At 46.7% G+C, this 15206-nt stretch overlaps 1 protein-coding gene across 1 annotated transcript in view; it reads left to right on the plus strand.

Annotated features, from left to right (window-relative positions):
- Positions 1–787: 787 nt before the first annotated feature.
- Positions 788–15206, plus strand: part of LOC119394312 (proclotting enzyme) — a 47792-nt gene continuing 33373 nt past the window's right edge. The window contains exons 1-3 of the mRNA XM_037661600.2: positions 788–892; positions 4754–4827; positions 5556–5650. Of these exons, the coding sequence (XP_037517528.2) occupies positions 838–892; positions 4754–4827; positions 5556–5650 (224 nt within the window). The 5' untranslated portion in view covers positions 788–837. The remainder of the gene's footprint in view (positions 893–4753; positions 4828–5555; positions 5651–15206) is intronic.

Genomic DNA, 15206 nt, shown 5'->3' on the forward strand with positions numbered 1-15206 from the left:
TACTTCATTTGTAGGCCCAAAGTTAACTATAAGTTGTTTGCTGTCTTTGTTTTGTACGTTCTTTCTGCTTCTGAGAATGGGAGCTAACTTTTCAGTGGCCAATGTTTCTTTTATTTCGTGAATTAAACAAAAACAAGAGATGTCACTCCCGTAAACTGTCCGCAAGTGCATTCTATGAATTGATCTGCCACCAAAGGCTAACCAGAGTATGCTTGGTGTTGAGCGTATAATCTTTATGAATGAATGAGTAAATTAAGAAAATGTTGAAAAATCCAGTGGATTAGAGTAACAGAATGCACTTGCGAACATACGTGTGCGCTTATAATGTTCACAGCGCGCGCACACAAAATCTCTTGTTCTTCCGACGTTAAAATACAGCTGCATCAAACAATTTTCTTGCGGCGAAAGAGGCACGTGCCACCGACTCGCGACAACGGGGGCAAGCCCAGCAGCAATCCCGGTACCAAGCCGAGCGGCTATCCCAGTTCAAAGCCTGGCGAGTACCCGGAGAGCAAGCCGAGCGACTACCCTGCTAGCCGGCCGAGTGACCACCCCGGCACCAAGCCGAGTGGCTATCCGGGTAGCAGGCCGGGCGACTCTTCCGGCAACAGGCCGGGCAGTGGCTACCCGAGCAACAAGCCGAGCGATTCCTCGGGCAACAGGCCGGGCGGCTACCCAAGCAACACGCCAAGCAACTCTGCGGGCAACAAGCCGAGTGGCTCCCCCAGCAACAGGCCGAGCAGCCGTCCTAGTAGCAAGCCGCAGGATGGTACCAACACTCACCGAGCCACAACGAGCCGGCCTGCGGGCAGGCCGAGCACAGACGCGCACTCGCACATGAAAAGAAACCCGACAAAGCCAGTGCCACCGGAACTCGAGGAACTGAGACCGAGTGAGTACGCCGTCGAATCCCGAACGGCTTTTAATACCATCGACCAGGGTTCTCGCCATGGTGGGTGGTAGTGGAAATGCCGCCCACCGCTTCGCTTCACCGCCCACCACTCTGTTTCACTGCCCACAACTTTCGATAGACCTTCCACCACCCCGACTGACCCCGTTCAATTGTGTGCCTGATGAACCAATAAACAGCAACTGTGTGCGCGCAACACTAGCAAGCCATGGCACCCACCACCTGGCTATGTATAACGGAGTCTGAATAGGTGGCCTTGCGGTTTAAAATTTAGGAACAGAACTTCAGCGCAAATGAAGACGGACCACGAAGACTAGAAAGACGAGGACTGGCGCTTTTTTTCGGTCTTTCTAGTCTTCGTGGTCCTTCTTCATTTGCGCTGAAGTCCTGTTCCTAAATGCTATGTACCAACTAGGCCCAACAAAAGTTTTACTGCGGTTTAAAAGATCGCGAACTCCAATGCCAGTGCAAGAAGACAAGCGGTCGTACTTGCGTCCAGAAATTAAATGTGGATGTGTGTAGAAAACGGGAACCGTAGCTTGGGTTGTTGCTATAGCATCGACATGTTTGCACAGCTCAAATTGAACGAGGACGCGTGAGAGTACACAACATAGGCACTGGCTTCAACTAGATTTTTAGCAAGAACGCTAGAAATGTATACGCAAGATATGAACATGGCCACAGTATACACATCAGCGCATACACACAATATATTGCGTCACAGACAGATAATCAGTTTTCGTTTTGGACGAGGGCAACAGATGACATGCTTACAGAAAGGTCACCTAGCTGTACGCAATAGGTTGTGCAATTGCGCTGATGTATACTGTTGCCATAGCTTGTGTATTTATTTCGAGCGTTTTCGCTAATAAAATTTAGTTGAAGTTAGCGCCTGTGTTGGGTCCTCTCCCTTGTCTCCGTTCAATTTGCGCTGTGCAAACATATCGATGCAAACGGGACGTTTGATAGCTTGAAATTATTAACCTTAATATCTCCGACCCCCCCTCCCCGTCACCCCCTCACCGCTCTGAAAATTTCTACTCCTAAAATATTTCTGGGGAAAACCCTGCCATAGACTCACTCGTGCACTCGACAATGTCGTGTATCCGAGTCAACGTCCGGGATCCGGAAATTGCAACCCCCGGAAATCAGAAGGCCGGAGTGTGGAAAAACACCAAACAGTCTCGAATGTCAACAAAGATAACAAGCTGCGCACTCTGATGCAATATACTTGTGCCACGCCAGTAGAAATTGCATGAAACGCTGGTACTTGAAATACAATACGCTTTTTGTCGTAAACATAAGCATACTAATTGTTGTTGTCTGCAACCATGTCGGATAATTGCTTATCCCTTTTGTTTCTCAAACAAGGTGTCGTTATCTATTGTGTACATCTCTCTTAAATTTTCCTACTTCTTTAGAAGCTCACGAAAGCAGCTTAGGAGGCCCGTGTGCTCTTGGCAAGCTTCCATGAGCCTGCAATCTAATTGGTGCTGAGTGTGCACGTTTAAGGAATGCATTATGCGCTTACAACTGCAGCTTGAAGCTCTTATTACGCGGAAAGCACATGGTGGCCTTCATAATTGTCTCTCTGATAAGTACAGCAACATCGTTATAGTAGGTTTTATATATCCATGGAAACGTTAGTCGTTGAGTGGGTTTCGTATATTAAATTTTGTACATAATGATTTCTTCTATGTTATGGCATAGGTGTTATGCAGTAAGAGCTCAATTGTTCTTGTAAACTTGGACGTCGCCACCCGAAATCCAAAATATCGAGAAACATTATGTAGCTGTTCATGTTAAACCGTAGTCTCATGGAAGAAGCCGCTTGTTTGTTAAGGAAATAAAATTCTGTAGTTTAACGTGCCAAGACCACGACATGATCATGAGGCATGCCGCGGTGGGGGACTTTGGATTAACTTGAACCACCTGGTCTCCTTACCGTCGCTTGTTCGCTGATACATTTTTCTAAGGACAGTAAGTAAGCAGCTTCATTTCATAGTCCTGTTCATTTCTATTTCTTCAGTCTGAATGTCGTTTGGGCATCAGCTTTGTTTTAACCTTAGAATGTCCAATAATCGGCTGTTTTGAACACACTAGACCAATGATGAGCCAGAGAATAGAAACAGCGATGAGGCATTCTGGTAAATATCGAATCTTTGCTCGCCACATTGTCAAATCTGGCTGATTAGTTTTTTTCCCCTTCATCTTGTTGAGAAAGCAAACCGACAGTTCCGTAGCTGGTTGCATCATCGTGTTTCATATAGAAACCGCAATTATATAAGTGATTTCGCTAGTCGGTTGACTCAACATAATAAAAGGTACATGGTAGACCTCTAGTGAGCAAGACGTACAGTCTCTCATATATTCCGGTAAACAAGACGCATTATCGTGTGTAATGTTAGATTGAATACTGAAATTACCTTTTAAAGGTCATAGCGGCTAGAAGCAGTTGGTAAACGCAAAATTGTTCATGTCGCTATAATCGGATAGAACGTAAGAATTCCGGAGAGGCCCCACCCGGACGACCGAAGCGCCGCAGCCGATCGCCTCCACGACTAAAAAAATAGTCCCGCTCATGCACTCGGCACTGTTCTTCGAAGTCGGGGTCACCGGCCGTCCGGCTCATGACGTCACTCGGGAGTGCGCGCCCATTGGTGCAGGCATTGTGTGCATCCGCCTTTGCGAAGGAAATGCCGCGGGCTTCTAAAGTTGTGTCCGAATGTGAATGCTGAAGCGGAAAGGCACCTCTGGCAAATCAATACGTCACATTCATACCAGTACATTACAAGTAATTCTTGAATAAACATGAATTCCGTGTCCCAGTTCATAGTGCTCACGATACACTCTAAACGTGGTAACCGATAAATGTGATTTTGTGCGCCTATAAAGTAAGGGTTACATTAGCTTTGAGTGCATGAATTCTAAACTTGGTAACCCTTACTATCGTTGCACAAAATTACATTTATCGGTTACCACGTTTAGAGTGTAGTACAGGTTAGTGTAGTGATGGGAGTGTTTTTATCCCGCAACTTGGCACCGGATTTGCATGTTGCGTCTATGCCAAATGCACCATCACGCTTTTCATTCTCTTTCTTCATACCATAAGAACTTGCTGCCCTCATATATTTGCTACATTATTTCTATTAGCAGAAGCCACTAATGAGTTCACGGAAAGAGCTCGCCATTTCTGGCACTTTCCGTGCTCGTGAGTTGTATGTCTTACAACTAGAGACTGGGTGACCAATGATTGACTTTCCACTTAAAAGGCTGCCTTCTTTATCTTGTACTCCTTCTTTAGTCACGTTCCACGTAGATTGTGCGATCGCAAAAGAAATTTTCCAACAGACAAGGCAACTCAATTGATGAACTACACTAAAGTACAATTGTGGCGCGCCAGGCCAAGCTCAGAAAACGTAACAGGCGGTATGGAGAAGAACGCGCAGTGGAAGGGGTTTTTCCCGAATGAGTCGGTGTTTAAAAAAACCCACAGGAAGAATAGTCGCAAGCGTTCTTTGAACGAAGTATAATGGTCCGGAAGCGTAAGGGGTGAAAGAATAATGAAGAGACGCTTAGAACATCTGCGGGGATGCGGCGGACGTAAACATTGTATGCCTCTTATGACGTAAAACACAACAAGAACATTCGTGGTCGCCTTTGCACAATTTGTGATTTCGAAACAGGTTCTTCGTTTTACGCACATAGCCCCACGCATTGCTCTGCCCATGTTTTATCAGCGCGCTTTAAGGCTATTAGTTATGTACACCTAGAAGTGGTAGCTACGTTGCATATTTATCGAAGTTTAATGCCGTATAAAATGCATTCGCGCATCTTTTTCAGCGTGCGGAATTCCTGTGCTTCACAAGAGAATCATCGGTGGCAACGAAGCCAATCCCAACAAATGGGCGTGGATGGTAAGTACCGCAATAATTTTTTCGATTAAGTTGCAGCAAGCACAATTCATCGGACAGCGTTATTCCTTGAAATATATGAAGGCCGCGTTTTTTACCAAATTTATTTCTCTGGCAAAAGGGCAGTGGTATGTTACACATGCTGTCATATGCGCCGTACTCATAGGCAAAACAAAGTTGGAAGAGTTGAGCAGTTTCAACAGAAAATAAAGAGCGAATTTGGAAGAAGCAGCTAAAGTGTAGTGAACTGAGTCACGACTCCCCATACTTAAGCAAGTGAAGAATCATCGGCTGAGCATCGACAACTCTCTAATACTTCAATGATCGAGTAATTACTTGATATATTTGTTCCTTAACGGGATTTATTATTTCAAAGCAACATGTATGCTTAGGAGACGTCGTATAGGATTGTTGTTAATTATTGATTATTAGCTCAAGGTAATTAACGCTCTCAAAACGTAATACACGAGCGTACGCGCGTTGTGTCCGCGTATCGAATTAGATACTTTCGGCGTAGCTAGAATTGAGCCCGCAACCGGGGCCTCGAGAACATAATGGCGTCGCCACTAAGTCAGTGAAGCGGTAACGCGAGCTTTCATTTTGCAAGAATATCCATGGATTTGAACAAAGGAAATTTATTTTCCCAGACGTTTTAAAACATTTTGAACAGTGACGTTCTAAACTGACTGTCCATGGAAGAATGCTCTATTTCGATGCACACATTTCCACAGGCTGCCCTCCTGAGAAGCGACACCGGCGAGCACTACTGCGGTGGAGCCCTCATCAGCAACAGATACGTCATAACGGCAGCTCACTGCACAGAAGGGTGAGTTGCGGGCAGGACATAGCTGCTTTTAACGCGCGAAAGAACACAATCGCAAGATAGGACACGGGACAGAGCTCAGGAACACCAACGATAGCCAACTAGCCAAACAACGCGCCTTGAACACAGGAGCCAAGCGACAATTCTGTACAGGCGGCATTTGAGTAAAAAGGCGTAGACTGCAAGATTTATACTATTTCCAAGTATCACCTTGCGTTGCTAGCTTTCTCCCAGTCACGTGTGGCACACAGCCGCATTCCACAGCCCTTAGTATGCTACAGGGGCGTAGCCAAGGGGGGGGGGGGGGTTGAACCCCCCCCCCTGAAATTTTCAATTTTGCTTGCGTATATATACACGCACACATACAAACGCATGCGCGAACATACATAAAGTATGGTTGAACCCCCCCCCCCCTGAAAAAAAAATTTCTGGCTGCGCCCTGGTATGCCAGTATGCTCCACACGTTATTCGCAGTTTATATAAACCCAGGAACAGCAAAAATGAATATCGCGAATTTTATACGACACTCATCATCATCATCATCATCATCATCAGCCTGTCTACGCCCACTGCAGGCGTGGGTTAAGCAAAAGAAAGACACACCGTTTGGTATAGTTACGATATTAATGAAGCAGACAAACGTTGACAGCGAACGGTGTTTGTACTTAGTTTCTATAAGAGTGACATCTGTGCAGTAATTAAGTGCGCACTCTACGCCCGAACGTTAGCTATCCTTTACACGCCAGTGTAGTCGCGGTGCCTGGCAAGCCCAGGATATGCACACAACTACTAAATTTACACAAACACTTCCACCCACCTCATAAGATATGGCTCGAAGACAAAAATAAGGCATAGGCAGCTATACTCGCCGACTGCTTCGCAATGCCCGAAATGCGTGGGATCTGCCGGAATTTTCCATGGAGGCTTTCTAGGTGTCCATTTGTCATCGTAACTTTGTTGCATGCCAAAGCCCAATACCACTCCGCATCGAGTCCACACGGCACCATTGTTTTGAAACGATGAGAAGAGCAAGAAATTATTCGCGATATCAAGAAACATTGCATCTATTCAGCAATGACGTAGAGCGTACAGAAGTGTGATGCCTGCTCTGCGTACAAGGCAAGAAATAAGAGAACAGAAATTATTTGTGAATATCGGATACTTTTCTGATGCGCTCCTCCTACAAGACACGTAAAAAGCTCGACTCTAGCCTAAATATTCGGCAGATCCCACGTGCCGCGGGAATAGATGTTACGCGAAGCATGCGCAGAAAGGTGGCTGTGTGGCAGTTTTTCACATTGAGCGAAACGTTACGGAATGACGCTAGAGAATTGTGCAAATGGTATACGCACACACATATCTTGAAGAGTCGCACATGTGTTATACAACCAGTTGTTTACAGTTGCTTAAAGGGGCCCTGCGACACTGTTGCGACTGCCTTATTTAGCACCGCAAATGAGTGTATTTATGAATGCCGAGACGAACGCAAAAAGAATTATGCAAATTGGTGCACGAAAAGTGAAGTTATTAGTCCTCAAAGTTCAAAATTCAAGCAGACGACGACGAGAAACGTTTTTTTCGGATTTCACTCTCCCGCTGACGTCAAAGACCGGTTCCAATCACCGCGCGCGTCTTATAAAGACATACCGGAAATGTCACCTCATGGTGGCCTTCAGACAGTACATTGCTACCCCTGTTTTTGACGGCGTTGTTACCACGCTTACGACAACCCACGTGCGTCAGTTAGCAGACGCTCCCATGATTTGTCGTGTAGTGCACAAAATGAGTCTGGAAGACCTAACAGACTCGAGCGTGAGCTCTTGCGACGAAGTGATTGCTTGCATGTCGTGCACGCCATTGCAAATTGAAAGTGCGTCGCTGAGCCCCGCGCAACGCGAGGATGGCTCCATGAGCCCAGACGAAACGCTAACGCCCGATGACGCGGAAGGCGTCGGCCGGTAAGCGTTTAGAATTTTTTTTTTCGTTGACAGCATCGTGCCGAGCTGAACGTTGCGTGTTTCGCAGGTGCCGGTGTGGCCGGTGTCGCTCGATGCCGCAAAAGACAAAACCCGGAAGAGTATCGTTTGATTACCATTCCACAGCGCACCTAGCGTCGTGTTCGTTGTTTTGAAAATATGTCAGTTAGAAACGGGAATCATTTGTTTCTGAGAAAGCATAAAAAGGGGTTTTGTTCCTCTTAGGCCTCCGTAATATGGCCAAGCTTCCACCATATGAATATTGCACGTCACGTGTCGCGTCAAGCCAATCAGAAACGAACGGTCTTTGTCGTCACTGTCACATGATATCACGTCACTTCCTGTAACAGAAATAGCCGATGTGTGTCGCCATAGTGCGAAATCAAGGTAGTTTATCCCTTGAATTAAAATTATATCCGCTTCGATTTCGGCGTTGCCACTTGCGCAACAATATCGGTGCATTCCACAGTACCAGAAGAACCGATGAAAAAAACATGCTCAAATTGTGTCGCAGGGCCCCTTTAACGATGCCAACAGCAACATAGGTGTTACCGACACCAGACGCAGTAAGCCGATATGTAGTGCTTATATTCTTCAATACTGGATAGCGCGAATTTGAATAGGACAATGAAAGAACACAAAAGCACAAGACAGGCGCTACTCGCAACTAAGCTTCATTCAGAAAAGTCTCCCTAGATATATACACAGCAGAGTGGCACGTGCAGGCGCACAGCACGTACGTTACAATAACAGTTGCAGTTGTTACAGTTGCGTTACAGCTGTTATGCTTATACTTATCCGTTATTGCGGAGAAAGCAGGCACGTTTCACGAACCCGTGTGTATGAGGGAAGGGGGTCTTGGCAGTTCTTGAATAAGGCCATCATCACCGTGATCAGTGAGCACCAGCTGGACCGGACTTGTTAATCGGATCTGTTCGTGATCGCGGCTACGAGGGGTCTAAGTGTAGTGAAGTGCGAGGTATAGTAGAGCTGGTGGAAACCGCAGATGGCTCTTACGAAGAAATGATCTACGATGCCTCCTGTCCTCGACGTGGCACCGAGGTCTTGTGATGCCCTGCCCACATTCAAGCCGTCTTTCATGCCGTCTAAGAACCAAGCGTTGTTGGGTTTTGATAAATCAATGCTGAAGTCGCAGTTAATCATGAGGGACATGGTCCTCTCGGCAGAGTTATTGTAGGAAGCATTAGCACCGGTTTTTGCGTAATCAACGTAGTCGACGTTGCGGACCACGTGGACGAGTGGATGGTAGCCCAGCTCTTCCAGGGGTGCTCTGTCTTCAGCTCCGTAACTTTCCTTGCGTCTGCCGGTGTGGTGTAGTGGTTACGGTGCCCGGCTGCTGACCCGAAGGTCGCGGGTTCGACCCCGGCCGCCGCGGTCGCATTTCGATGAAGGCGAAATGCTAGAGGCTCGTGTACTGTGCGATGTCAGTGCACGTTAAAGAATACTAGATGGTCACAATTTCCGGAACCCTTCACTACGGCGTCTCTCATAATCATGTCGTGGTTTGGGGACGTAAAAGCCCAACAATTATTATCACTTTCCTTCCGTGTCAATGTGTATGTCCGCGGTTACTGCGTTGATTGAGACTCTCTCATCACCTGTGGCACATACCCGCATATCATAAACTCTGGTATGCGGGTATGTGCCACACGAGACTGAGGGAAAGGGTTTCACGATGTACGCGACCGGTATTTTGCGTTATTCATGTCATGACCAGTGAATCGTGATCTTCATACACTCATCCTATGCTATGCCAATTTTGGTATATTAGAACCTATGGAGACGACCAGGAGAGCACCCAGACGTAGGCGGCTAGATAGATAGATAGATAGATAGATAGATAGATAGATAGATAGAAATGTCCAAAGTACCTGAGGTTCGCTAAGAAATGCTTCGCATTTAAAAGAATTACAGAGCCCACAATCATCCTTCTTGTCGCAATAGTGCAAATGATAGGAAGCATCGTGTAACCAGTCGTTAACACAGACGTCGAACAAAAGAAACTTGCGGTCTATGTCTATCAATTTAATGCAGATATGAAGCAAACATATAGAACACATGGAAGCTTTTCTTTTGATGCGAGAAAAAAAGAAAAAAAAAGCGCTGACTGCCTGATACAGCCGAAGCTTTACTTAGTGTTCTATGCACATGACAGAAGCGCTGCGTGCGTATTGCATAATAATAGAAGCTCGCGTAATAGATGCCGTCCCTTCATGGCGATAGTTCGGCACGCGGAAGGGGTCACGCATGAATAATTTCACCTCCGATCGAAGGGAGCGTTGAACCATTCCTTACACGTGGTAACGGTTTCAGAAACGACTCATAATAAAAAAAAGTGCATTTGCCTAACTGGGAAACACATGCCCTTCCTCTATTAGCGTTAATCGCACCATCCTTATCTATAACGCATTCACGCTAGCCACACCAGTCGTTTATCATTCTAACCTGCGGCAGGGGAACCGGCAATGCCGTTCGGTGGGTAGGTCTAGTAGAACCTGCTATACGTAACATGGCGTCGGTTGCGTGCCTGGCATGAAAAGAAGTCGTGCCGGGGTGCACCCCGTATCCGGATGTCCAGATGCAGCCTGACGTCACTTCGTGACGTGGGCCTTCAGTGCGGAAAAATACCGGCGAGAGAGAATGCGCATTCAGTTATACCGAGGTGTCCGGAACGGGCTTTAGCCCATTTGTTTGCCTCTGGGAGAATGTAAACACGTTCCTCCGACCCTGACTGACCTTGGACCGAACACGTATGCGGAAAGCGACCGAAAAAAGGCTTCGGGAAAGAAATGCAGAAGCGAACAACAACGCAGAAATAACGACGTGCAGTCAAACACGTTGTTTCGAGTCGCATGGGAGCGTTGAGAATGTCTTTGACCAGCCATACAATAAAAGAAGCTCTTATGATACTTAATGTGCTGTAGCTCACGACTTTCGCTCGCCCAGAAGACGTCACTTGCCCATTTCAGGCGCTATTCAATTATCGAGAGAAACTAATGCGCAGTACGCACTCTTGCAACTGGCACTTTCACAGCGTCTCTGAGAAACTTGGAGCGGAAGGCGGGTGTTCGACGAGTTGACATAAACAAGGAGGAACAACGCACAATCATTTCGTTCCTCCGACGAAACGTTAGAACAGCGGCCACAGATTTTGTCAGCATTTCCGTTGCTGTGAACGGATAAAACAGTCTTCACACATCTGTCGACGCTGTTTTCATGACTCAAGCACTGAATTATCATGACAGAAATGTGAAGGCCTGTCTCTCCAGCTTACATAGAAGTGCTAGGGGGGAGGTAGGGGGGGGGGCAGAGATTGAGCGTCGTTGCGGCAATTGCATCCTTATCGCCACATCACCCGGAATCACATTATTTTCCTAAGGACCCTGTCTGAAGAAATACTTCAAGGGCCCCTCACCAGCCTCTGAAAATACAAAAAAAAGGACCCGTTATTCTCGTCTTTCTGGTGCACTTCGTGACGCAAAAGCGGTGATTACTCTGACGTCATTACGGTACGTTTACTCTCGATTCGTCCATATACGCGAAATAGTTGTGAATTAATATCTGGGGTTGTACGTCCCAATACGACGATATGGTTATGAGAGACGTTGTTATGAGAGTTATGAGAGCCTCTACCACTTCGCCTGCATCCAAATGCAGCCGCCGCGGCAGGGATAGAACCCGCTACATTCGGGTCAGCAGCCGAGCACCATAACCACTGCTCCACCGTGGCGGACTCTGTTGTGAATTGTCTCCTACACTGCTTTGCCGAGCAGCCAGCCACCCGTTCTTCCTTGTCTCCAATGACTATCGTGCGCGATCAACTGATTTGACTTCATTTTGCGTGTTTCCCACTGCGCAAGCGGAGATAACAGCGTATAGCCGACAAGCGCGAAATCCCGATAGGCTCAACGCGTACTGCTGACATTGTACGTGCTCTTAAGGAATAAGTGGCAAGGAGGAGATATCGCCTGTAGGAAGGGTAGCGAAGGCGAGAAAGAAATCACACCCTCGTCTTTGAACGCGGGGTGGTTAGGGGCCCTTTAAGGGGTGTACACATGATGTATACAAAAAGACGTTTACCACAGTTTAAAGAAGATAAGCTGCTACGCGATCAAGTTTCAGTGAAAACGGGATGGCAATGGCGTAAAGAGTAAGGGCATTCCAGTCTTTATATTCGGAGAGGATCGGGAAATGAACCAAGCTGAAATTACGCTGCGCTAGCGTTTTTGTGCCACCTGTATCTGGGACACATTCATATGCAAAACATCTGGGACACATTCATATGCAAAATCAGACTTGAAAAGTTCCTGTTTCTGTGCATTTTGTCCACAATCTTCTTACGTTAGGAGTGTGTTGGCGGGTGCAGGGCGGCGACGTGGTCAAGAGCGAGGTGACATCACGGCTCACCGCTTTTTCGAATCACTTAATGCGCTGTGCCGAAATGGACCGTGGACATCTCCTTTGAATGAACGCATCGAGAATAGATCCCCAGAAGTTGTAGTATCTTTTTCTTCTCCAGAAATATCACGAGTATTGCCTGACCTTAACGCTGGCGCGTCCTCCAGCCTTAAAGGGCGACGACCCAACTCGCTGGATAGCATATTCTTGGAGTCTTGGACCTAGTACACTGTTCATAAATAAATAAAATAGATCAGTACTGTATATATATCGGTGCGTTAGTACAATCTTTCCTCTCATTGTTACTCGAGTAAATCGATAAATAAATGCAGAAGAGAATGACAAACTTAGAATATAGCTGAGCTTGTTGGTAGGTATTCATGTTAAGACATGACGTGGAAACACGGACATAAGAGAAAAGTCGAGAGAGTGAACTGCTATCAATCACGTAGACCACTACTTGCACTTGATTGATAAGTATGGCCTCTTACGTAAGAATGCACAGATGAATATTTGTGTCTACCTTCGGTTCCGCCGCTGTGTGGTATTTCAGCTGTTCGCGGCGTTTCTGGTGTTTTGACTACTCTCCTGTGTCCGTGTTTGCACGCCCTGTCTTTATAAAGGTCCTTTAACGGCATCTGAAAATACAACAAAAAACAAGAACAACGAGCGCGTTATTCTCTCTTGGCGTTTCTTGTCTTCGGTGCACTTCGTGATACCAGAATAGTGATTCACGTGACATCATCAGGGTGTACATACTCTCGACTGGTTCATATACGAGAAATAACAGTTGTGAATTTTCTCCCGTACTGCTTTGCTATGCAGCCACCCACCCGCTTTGCTTCTCTCGCATGACTATCGTGCGCGATTAACTAATTTCGCTCCATTTCGTGCGTTTGCGACCGCGCATGCAGAGATAACAGTCTGTAGCCGACAAGCGTGAAATCATGATAGGTTCAACGCTTAGTGCTGACATTGTACGCGTGCTTTATGAAGAAATAAGTGGCGAGGAGATGTCCCCAATAAGAAGGGTATTGAAGGCGAGAACGAAACCAATGGAAAAGGCGCCGGATTATATGATTCTTCCAACGGACGCACTCTTTACAGCGGAGACAATGCAGCTTTCCAGGAAAAAGGCAAGCCCGCTTCGACGTTTTTTTGCATATTTTTATTTGCGTTAGCAATTGTATGGACACTCAGGACAGGTTTTCACCGTAGCCGTCATGTTCCGTATAAACTCTAAATCGACAACATCGCTCCGCGCATTGTATGTATTACCCGCGAGTAAAGGCTCGCGAGCGTTGGAAAGGAACATGGCTAAAGCAGAGATGAAACAAGCTGGACATCTCCGTCACACGGAATAACATCAACCCGTGTGCGAGGGCTGCCGTCGATTGCTCCTCAAGCAGAAGGAAACGCCCCGCCCGTCATTTGCTGGGCGAAGGAGCAGGAAGGGATGTCTGGAGAGAGGGACTGCGTAACTCGAGCAGCAACTGTGAACTTTGACTATAAGGGTGCGGTCGAGAGTGCTGGCACGTGCGCTGTTTGGGCAGACATCCCCCAGCGAACGGCTCGTATACCTTCTACGCGCTATGATCTGACTGCTTCGCGCTCGGAGCACTGATACGACCAGCGGCAAAAAGCAGAGTGATGTTGTGTGTGAGACGCGATATTCCATCGACACTTGTGGCTACGTCAAAAACAGATGCGCCGGAATTTGTTAGATGCAAGGTGAAGTTTGGTAACGTTACTGTAACTGTAGTTAGTGTATACGTGCACCCTCAAGCAAAAGTTTCATACGCGGAGTTGGCTGCAGTGTGTAGATCTGATCATGATCCCATAATTATATGTGGTGACTTTAACGCGCACCATGAATTGTGGGGTAGTGAGCGTTGTGATGTAAGGGGTTCTGCTATAGTAAAGATATGCGAAGACCACGGATACGCTATACTAAATGATGGTTCTCCGACGTTCCTACGGGGGCATAACTACTGCAGCGTACTAGACATCACTGTGTGCTCCTCTGAATTAGCGGCTGGAGCGGACTGGACTACAGACGCTGATACAAGAGGAAGTGACCACCTGCCAGTATTCATTTATCACCCAAAGTTGAAGAAAACGAGAGATAACCGCACAGCAAGAATTACAAATTGGGCAATCTTTCGAGAGCTACAGAGACAAAATCTTGAACCTTGTTATGACGCAGAAACGTATGCATCGAAGATAAAACATTTTCTAACAAAAGCTACTCGTGTAGCACCCATTCCAGATGGATATGCGGGTGTTGACGCTGAGTATGAGCGGTTTCGGGCAATTCGACGTCGATCTGAAAGAAGATATCGCAGGTCGGGAAATTTAGAAGATTTCAAGGTTGCACAGAAAGTACATTCTGCAATGCAGAACCAACTGCAGAAGCTTTCAACCAAAAGGTGGCAAGATTTATGTGCCTCACTTTCTCCATAAACCTCGGCGCCTCAACTGTGGAACATGGTACGCGCCCTCCGACAGCCAGTAGTCCACTCGAGACCACTGCAGGCTCTAGCGCTGTCTCGAGGAGTTAGCGAACGTGTGATTGCCGAAGAATTTTGCGATCTTATACTGAGAACTGGAGAGGCCGTCCAAACTAGCGAATATAAATCCTCAGCAGAATCAGCTTCGGCGGTTGTAACGAAGTTCTCTGCGGTCAGTTCATCAGATCTGGATGACAGCTTCACACCAGAGGAGCTCCAACATGTGCTGTCTTCTGTAAAACGAACAAGTTCACCAGGACCAGATGGAGTCACATACGCTGCACTGGCTAATTTGTGCGAGAAAGGAAAATTGCACCTGTTGGACATTTACAATAAAAGTTGGCAAGAAGAAAAGGTTCCGGAAAGTTGGAAGATATCGAAAGTAGTACCGTTGCTAAAGCCAGGGAAGAGCCCTATGCAGTTGGATTCGTTTAGGCCGGTTAGTTTGACAAGTTGTATTTCGAAAGTGATGGAGAAAATGATCAATGAACGAATTTTATGGTGGCAAGACATGAAGAAACTACTACCAGAAAGCATAGCCGGCTTCAGAAGAGGTAGATGCACAATGGACTGCATTTTGGACTTGGTCACAGACGTGGAAAACCAACGTACGGAAGGAAACATCACTGTCGCTGTATTCCTTGATGTCCAACG

The sequence above is a fragment of the Rhipicephalus sanguineus genome, chromosome 5, assembly GCF_013339695.2.
Source record: "Rhipicephalus sanguineus isolate Rsan-2018 chromosome 5, BIME_Rsan_1.4, whole genome shotgun sequence".
Lineage (NCBI taxonomy): Eukaryota > Metazoa > Arthropoda > Arachnida > Ixodida > Ixodidae > Rhipicephalus > Rhipicephalus sanguineus.